General features: G+C 40.7%; 1 protein-coding gene across 1 annotated transcript in view; it reads right to left on the bottom strand.

The window, feature by feature from the left end:
• Window positions 1-7,573, bottom strand: part of VSTM4 (V-set and transmembrane domain containing 4) — a gene marked incomplete at both ends in the record, with an annotated part of 12,542 nt that extends 4,969 nt beyond the window's left edge. The window contains 2 exons of the mRNA XM_009877305.1: window positions 3,688-4,089; window positions 7,511-7,573. Coding sequence (XP_009875607.1) covers window positions 3,688-4,089; window positions 7,511-7,573 — 465 coding nt within the window. The remainder of the gene's footprint in view (window positions 1-3,687; window positions 4,090-7,510) is intronic.
• Between the last annotated feature and the right edge of the window lie 1,499 nt (window positions 7,574-9,072).

Raw genomic sequence — 9,072 nt, 5'->3', positions numbered from 1 at the left:
AAAGCTGGGCCGTGTGGGAAGGGCTCCCGTGGCTTTTTTTTTTTTTTTGTTGGGGGGGGGGAGTGGGAGGCATATGACAAGTGGTCTGGCAATATTTTACATTGCTTTTTCTTCTGCTGCAGTTTACCTGGAACATGATTTTTGTTTGGTTGTTTTTTTTTTTTCCCCAAGCAATCACGACAAATCCATGTGTTCCACTACAGGCATTTAAGAAAGTCTGTCATTCAGTGAATGAGAAAACACTCTTTAAACTCCTGACCTGCCCTACAAAATGATATCATCACAGGAAAATCCTAAAACTTATTCTCCATCCAATTTATTTTTTCTTTTTCTACAAGCCTGCTACTTGTTCCGCACTCCTTGGATATATCTATTGCTTTATTTTTCAAGTCCTTCATGCAAGAAATGCATTACTTGTTATTCATTCTATCTTTCAGTGTACTACCCTTGGTCTGGTCTGGTGCAGAGGATCTGATCTCCTTTTCTGAAGGAGTTGATTGTTCAAGCCCCCAGCTGAAACAGCACTCTCCTCCTTTGCTGCTTCTCTGTGTCTCTTGACACCAGACCTCTCTAGCTCCCTTCTCTCAAGTTACCCTCTGAGATTCTTCTCCAAAGGACTGGGAAAAAGTGTAATCTACCCTCTAGGAGACTTTGGGATTGTACCATGGCCTCCTAGCCTTGTTTGTAGATGTGCAAGCTTCAGCCCTGACCATCTGAGATGCTGTTGCAAGTAGAATCATAGAATGGCCTAAGCTGGAAGGGACCTTAGAGGTCATTTTAATCCAGCCTCCCTGCCGCCAGGGACGCCACCTCTCAACTAGATCAGGCAACACGTGGGGACTGAACAGGAATCGAACCTGTGACCTTAGCATTCTTAGCGCCACACTCAACTGACTGAGCTAACCCAGGTAACACACCTAGCAGTTACTCTCAGCCTCTCATCCTGTCCTCCCCCAGCACAGTGTGTGAACTGCTTGTTCTTTGTAGATTGAAATGAGAACCTTGACTTCCCTTCACCACACCAGCCACCAGCCTTGCCCCTTCGCCAAGAAGGGAGGCTGAGGCAGTTGGGATGGTCAGCCCTCCCACTTGCAAGTTCCTTCTTGATGGCGGCTGAATGTCTCTTTTCAGCCAAATCCAGAGGGGTGAAGGAGGCAGAGACCAGGAGAGGAGGAGCAGAGCCAGTTCCCAGCCAAGCGCAGCAGCAGCAGGGAAGAGTGACTGCTGAGTGTGAAGCAAGCTAATGCCTGAAGCCTGTAGGGCTAAATCATGCACGCAATAAAGTTTCATTTCACATCCCTATGTGGTTGCAAGACTAACCACTGTCTTGGCTCCAGCCACTCAATATGGGGTCCACACTTGTAACACTTAATGCCCTCCAGAGATTAAAACAGCTGAGTTCAGGAAATGTTGGGCTCTAGTGTTTTTACTCCTTCCTCTTTAAAAACAGAAGAGTGAAAATGGCAACAAAAATTGAACAAGGACCTGTTCTTTGAGCTGTGAAGCTGTGTTCTATACCCAAATGGCTACCCTCTCCACAACAACCTTAGTACTGGACTTCTGTGGTATGTCCAGGAGTCCAAATAACTGACTGCAGCATGGAAGGTTACTGGGCATATGGCCACTCAAGAATAATAACTACATTTTTAGTTCTTATAGCTCTTCAGTGAGGAAGATCATACAGATCTTCTCTGCCTTCCTCTCAGCCAATTTCATATTACTTGTACAATCTTAATATCTTTGAGACCATTACCTCCTTAAAATCACTCCACAGTGTGATCATGTAGGCTTTAGTTTCTTTAGAATACCAGGTTATGAATTACAGGTGACATTTGGTTTCAGGATTACGTTTTTGACCCATGGTACTGATTGCTCTGCTGACTAGCATCTAGGAGTCTAATGAACTTTGGAGGAGTTTTCTTTGAAGTCCTGGTTCTGTGGTCTTCTGCGCAAAAGAAGCATGGGTCTGGGTGTTGGAAGGGTGGGTATTTCCCTGGTGAAGACAGGCAAGGGATTGGAGTTCCCATGTGGACTTGGGTCCTGCTCTGTCATTATTTATATTTCTGACTGTTTGCAACCAGGAAGCAGAGGAAATCCCATATGAATGTCTTAGAGGCTTTCCAGACAAGTTTTGCAGGCCTGGTAAGACCAAATAGTTTAGGCTAGGATTTTCTTGCTGCTTTTTAAAATTGATCCATGGTCTTTGCTACTAATCCAAACAGAATTTCAGCTTTGGACTGTTAGTGTCTTTCATCATTGCTAGTAATAATCATTACATTACATAACTACATTATTTAAATGCCATGATTTCTCAAGGCAGATTTAAATACTGCTCGTCAACATGAACCTGCTCTTTTTATCTCTTGTTATATTGTATTTTTCACATTTTTGTTCTGAAACTTCTGATAGATCAACGTGAAAGTTTGTGACATCTGAGAGCTATCCACAGGATAGCTATACACTCAAAAAGATTTTTATTTTTTTTTATTGCCACCTTTCCCTTCCTGCTGTGCTTATAATTCAAAAGTAGTATAGAAACCTCAATGACACTCATGAAATTGGTGTCGAGTTAATGTGTTTTGGATTAAGACTACATAAACATGTTCAAAACCACCTTGAAAAGGCCTGTAGTCAGTGGAGCTCCCTCAGACCAAAATTAGTTTCAGAAGAGAGCTAGGGCTGTTTTTGCCAAAACATAAGGGAGTTAAGTGGGATTAGCGTTTCCCAACTACATGAATAACTTCTGGGACCTAATAGCATGAACAGGAATGGCAGAAACGTCATGCAGTATAGTTTCCTCCCACAAGCTTTTCTGTGATTGGTGGATGAGCGTCTTGAATACCCAGACCTACGGATCAAGCAGTCACCCTTGACTTTTGGCATTATCTTTAGAGTTGGCTCTGTGGGAAATCAACTTTTCTGTTTATAAAGCCACAAGCAGGGGGCTAGTTTGCCAGCTTGCACTAACTGCACAACTGCTGAGATCAATCACCTCTTCAGAGGAGTCCGCTCTCTAAATCCAGCTTCACTCATCTCTGACTGCGTAGTGTTAGGTTTGAGCTGACCCATCCCAAAGAGAAGGCTTGTTTTCAACTTGGTTTAAAACCCTCATTCGTTGCTGGCTACTTCTTTATCTGAAGGTCAATATCAGCTTTCTGGCTATGAGTGATATAAACAAAAGTACCGAAGAGATACCAGAAATGCTACTTATCAACTCCTGCTAGACTAGAACTAAAAGCAAAGAAAACACCACGAGAGAAGCAACATATAGTTCCAAAATATAATGCTTCTGTCTGGCTCACTGCATATTCTTCAGAAAATAAGTTAATTTTTCTCTTTTTATGTGTCTCTGTATAAATAATAAAAGCACTTGTTTATTCCCACTAGCAAAGTTATAAAGACCTGTAGCTGAATGTAAAGGAGTTTTAATTACAGCTATTCTATTAAAAGGCAAAAGAAATAAAGTAGCTTTTACAAATCACCAATCTTTCTTCTTTACAGTATATTACGGGCTGAATAATGTTTAAATTGCAATGTGTAAGAAGTTGAGTATTAGATTTTCTTCTCATATCAACAGATAATATTTAAAAATAACTTCAAATGTCTTATGGATGAAGTTGCAAGGAAAGAAAATAAAGGAATGACAGGACAAGAAAAATGACAGAATCAAAATCAGTAGTCTCTCACCTCTTATTTCAGTAGCTGCTGTGCCATTTGACCATGCTGTCCACTTATTCCTGTGCTTGCCAATTTCCTGGACTTTGCATATATAATGCCCTTGATCTGTTTGCTGGAGGCTTAAAATAAGAAATTTGTACATAGTTCCATGTTTCTCTTTAAGAAGATGAAGTCTTTGCTTGTGAAAATTATGAGTATAATTTCCATAATACTGGACAGACCCAAACTTTGTCATTTTGATCATCAGGTACTCCTGGGTAGGTGATGCAGCAAAGACCCACCGCACAGCCAGCAAATTGTCTGTCTTTCTCTTTTGAGAAATGTGGCAGTAAAGGGTAGCATTATCTCCCTCCGAATATCGCACTGTTGGTCCTGGTGAGACTGTCACATTTAAAGCCTCGCAAACATCTGCAAAGGAAAGAAAGGATGGTGAGAGACCTCCATACCTGCACAACAGCACCATACTTAAAACACCACCGTACATCAAACAGTCCCAGCATGCAAGTCCACAGCAGGTAAATTTATGGCATTTGTTCAGTGTGCAGCAACTTAGCTTTTAGAACCTGACATCTTCTGTCTCGATAAATGTTAAAGATAGTATGAGGCCTTTCCTTCAGTGAATCTGCTTTAGCGTTCTTCCTCATTAATAAGATAGGTCTGAGGTGGACACCTTGCTACTGTCACAGGCCCAACATCACGTAATCCTGCATTGTTCTGAACAGGCATTGATCTAAATCCAGTTTGGAGCAAGAGCCGAAAATGGCTTTTGGAAAACTGTTTTGTAAACAGCTCTTCTGAGGATGTGCATCCTTCTTAGAATATCCAGGCTAAATTGTTTCAATAGCCAGTTTATGCCCATTTGTTCCTGTTGCAAACTTCAAGTTTTCTTCTCTAGCACTTCCTGACTCCATATAGAAAGCAATTTGCTGTGCCTCAGCCTTGGCTTTGTTCAGCTGAAGAAGCCAAGCTCTGCTAATGTCCTCTAGTAAAATATTGTCTCCACTTCCCTAGTCACCTTATTAGCCCTTCTCTGCATTGGTTTCAGTTTAAATTTTGGGCTTGATGGTAATTATTTTATTTTTTTAATGTGGGTGGCCGGAATTACAGTGTCTGGAGAGCAGCTCTCAAATGTCCTGTGAAATAGTCATTGTGCTTCCCATATTTGACTGGAATATACCTTGCCTAGAATTACGTAGTCCTTTTCAGTGATATTTTCACATGTGATTATGTGTCAGTTTATAATTAAATACTACCCTTGCACATTTTCCCTTCTTTGTCATCTGTGGTTCAGTTCCTAGTGTAACAAAGAAATTCTTATTAATCACTAAGTACATGACTTTGCTTTACTAAATTCTGCTCTACTTTTGTTACTTGGTCCTCATTTTTTCCTACATACTCTCCCAATCTTGTGAAACTTGATAAAGTGACATCATTTCAATGTGTGTGCTTCTGTCTACATCTTTCTAAGCATCAGTTGTGCAAACCTTACATGATACCATTACCTAGATGATCACTGAAAGGCTCCCTAGATGCCCATAACCAGCTCCTCAGTTTACAGTTCCCCATGGCTTCTGTTTTAAGTTATATTCTCCTTGTCATAATCAAATGGTCATGTCAAGTGTGGGTTAAATTTGTCAGATTAATCCTTCTGAGTACAAATTCGGTTTAATCTGACATTATTTGCATGACAAAATATGACAGGAGATTATATTGGGACAACTGATTATTCCATTGTTCCATTTGTTTCTGACTCTTATCATGGCCAGCTGTTTGTCTCTCTGCTTTATTTCTAACCATAGCCATTATAGGTGAAGGGTGAAAGAAGTTCATAGATGTTCATTAAGTCAGGAAAGAAAAATCTTCCTCTAACTGATTTATGCTGGAATGATTTTCTGAGGCATGGGAATCAGCACTCTTTTTATTTCCTTCCTAATGTATATTAAGAATGTTCTTATTAGTTATACTAGAGACTGATCTATTTTTGACCAAATGTATATTGTGACAATGTGTTCCCTAAATGACTTGTAAAGGGTAATCTACCAGTCTGATGGCATCCACTAGAAAGAGAACCATATTTCAACAGTGAGCAAGCACTCCCTGATATGCACTCTGCAAAGCATGAACTGTCCTCTAAAATGTGAATATTAAGCTTCCTGTTATGAGAATATACTATGTTCAAACACTAATGAGAATTGCAACTCTGGGAGAATGTGGTTTTTTTCATTTCTGGACACTTTTCTAGCACATTGGTTAGGAACTTTTTAACAAAAGGGATGAGCGTTTTGGCAGAGATTGTTGTCTGACATCAGCTCCTGAAACACAAACATATATTTACCTTCAAAATAAGCAAGTAAAGTATTGCCATTCTATTTCTGAAAGAATACTGGCAGCAGAGACACTGGTTTTACATCCCCAGAGAAACCATGAAATGGAATGGTGAATCATATCACCTTAATTAAAGAAAATCCACTAAATTAAGGAAGTTACATTGCAGCTGTTTGACAAGAACCCTTTGACAGTTAGTAGTATGATAATAATTTGGGGTCTTTTCAATATAAAGCTCTGTTGAATGGCATTTTTTTCCCCAGGTAGACATTATTTTATTTTTATGAAGAAGAAAATAAGTTGTATAAAGAAACTATAGCTAAGCAGGACCTAGATTACTGATGTAATTAACTGTGCCTGATGTTTGCATGTGCAACTCATGTTAAATGCCAAAGCAAGAGATAATTTTGCATTGTAGAAAGCATACAAGTAGAACAGGATGTTGAGATTTAAAGTTAAGGCTGAATACCACCAAAAGCTTTCCAGGCATGAAACTTCAGTTATTACTTGCTGGGAATTATCTGAGCTTGGTGCTTTATAGACAGCTGTGAAGATGAGATGGCTGCCTTGGCCCTCAAAATAAGATTAAATTTTTGAAGATTGTGCAATAAGTTTTAAGAATTTCAGCACTTTCTGTGGTTCTCATAATTACTTAGCTTATAAATGTTTAATAAATCATCTATAAAATGTGGTTTGCATAAATGAAGAACACAACCTTTTTCTACTGGAAGTTTGAACATGTCATGAAAACTGTAAAGAAAAACAATTATGTCATTTTCCTGACATGTGAACTTCTTGTTTGAAAAAGCTGGCTAGGATTAATTGTGGAATAGAGTCCCAAAATAAAAGGCAAAAGAATCATTGCTTAATTCAAAACTAGGCACAACACAGTGCCAAAAAGTACCCAAGAGAAAATACAGAGAAACTCGGCTATGGTGATGATGGAAGCCTCTGCAGAAAGATAAAGAAGCATTGTCCATGGAGTCTCTGATCCCTTTGTAGCTGTTTACATTCATACAATCATTGGTATTTTATACCTAAGACTTCTACTTTTCCTCTGGGGACATGCCTTTTTATAAGGAATATCAAATTTTGCATCCTTTGCGTTGTCTGATCAGTAGAAACCCTTCTCCTTATCCTCCTTCTGTGGTTCCTATCGGTGTGCATGTACAAGTGCAGCAATGGGGAAGAGTTTTGGAAATTTCCTGATGCTTTTACCATGATCTCTCCTGTTGAGCAGGGTCAGGTGATGTTTCACAAAAAAAGAGAAAAACTGTGATCATCTGACTCTATCCTCTCACTGCCATCAGTGCAGGAACAGTGGTGGATTTTGGAGGAAAGATGTCATCTACCTTTTCTGTGAAAAGGAAAAGTCTCATTCAGGAGTCCCAGACACACGAGTGGCATATGTTCCTCCTGTCTTTAGCAGGGACTGGATCAGCCCCAACATGAGGTTTACCCTTGTAATGTGCTCCTTGCCAGGACAGGAGACTCCTCCACAACTGGAGAGCAGGCTTTCGTGCCAACAGAGAACTGAATGAGGAATCACTGGTTTTCTTCTCCTGCCTTCCTTTTTAGAGAGTGATGTAGCTGTTCAAGTGGAGCTCAACACAAGAGTTTTAGTCTTGCTTCTGCTTGGAAAGGGAAATTATTTATAGTAAAGAGGAGGAGAGCGAGTCAAATACTTGAGGATTCCTTTGCAGTATGCTTAATCATCAAACACGTATCTCCTATTTGCAGCCAGCTCACTTAGTTGTCCCTACCCCAATGTTTTGGCTATTTGCTTCTTTGGTACCCTCCACCTGCATGTCTCACTTGTCTGGTGAGAGTCAGGGAAAGTTACTGCTGACTAAACTCTGTTTTGAGAAATCCTGTTTTGAAAATAGTCCACTTCTGCTTACACCAGTACAGTTCCAAGTATTAGCTAGGTTTGGACCTTATTGTCTGCTGTATTACATTGCAAAACATTCTCATGGCGCTGTCAGGAGTAATAAGTTATACTTTTAGCAGCCAGAAACCTGTCTATGCCAGGACTGTCCCCTCTGTCTTTGTGGGGACAGTAGCAAAGGATCCACAGTCACTGCTGGGTCCTTATGTTTGGTAAACAGTTTCAGGGTGATGGTGTTTGGTGGAAGAACCCAGGCTACTGCACTGGAGATATTCACTAGTTGCTCCAGTGCACTACTGCTCATAGATGGGTCCCCCTTCATTCTTCAACTGACACTGTCAGGCAAAATCTACAACTTACTCTTCAGGGCTGAGAGAACTTTTTTCCTCAGTCCCTGCTGATAGCTAAAGGACTAGAGAGACATGCCATCGGGGTCATTACTTTCTGATCTGGGATTTGCATGGCCAGAAGCATATGGGATAGATTTTATCTGTGTTGTAGTTTGTTCTATAAGCCAATGTTACTGTCAAGGCCTGCTTTACTTTGACTTCTCTGCAATTAAAAAGTAAGAAGAGCAGATGAGCCTGGAATAAGCAGAACTCTTTGTTTAAATGAAAATAATCAGGAGCTGGCTAGCAAGATCACCAAAAGCAACCAGCTGTTTTCAGATGAATGGATCTGTCTGCAAGTTTCACAAGTCAGAGGCTCATTCTTGGAGAAAGCTTCTGCACTGACTAAAGCTGGGCTTGAACTAAATCTCTGCCTCCAGCATCTCCTGCCCTTTTGACGTGAAGATTCAAATTCAGCTCTTTTATTAACCTTGAATGAGCAGGGCTTCCCCACTCCCCTAACCCTCACTGCACCGTAAAGTTCGGATCTGAACCCTGTGTCCTTTTGGCAGTAAACGGAGCCAATGCACCTTTGATTTTGGAGACATAAGGGTCATGAACGGAGGAGGTTTTCTTTACAAGTGACCTACAGATGCCGTTTCCACTGGATGCCTACGATCTAGGCATCTGTGGGGAAAAAACCAACAATGCCAAACCCCGCTTTGCCTGCCGTTCGGCGGTGCGGCTCGACAGTCCCGCCTGGCCCAGGAGGCGGCGGAGGACATGTTTCCACAAACTTGTGCATGAGAGGGGTATTCTTCTTTTCTTTCTGTCTTTCTTTCTTTCTTTCTT

The sequence above is a fragment of the Apaloderma vittatum genome, unplaced genomic scaffold, assembly GCF_000703405.1.
Source record: "Apaloderma vittatum isolate BGI_N311 unplaced genomic scaffold, ASM70340v1 scaffold24079, whole genome shotgun sequence".
Classification (NCBI taxonomy): domain Eukaryota; kingdom Metazoa; phylum Chordata; class Aves; order Trogoniformes; family Trogonidae; genus Apaloderma; species Apaloderma vittatum.
The sequence above is the reverse complement of the archived record's forward strand: the minus strand, read 5'-3'. Positions and strand labels throughout refer to the sequence as shown.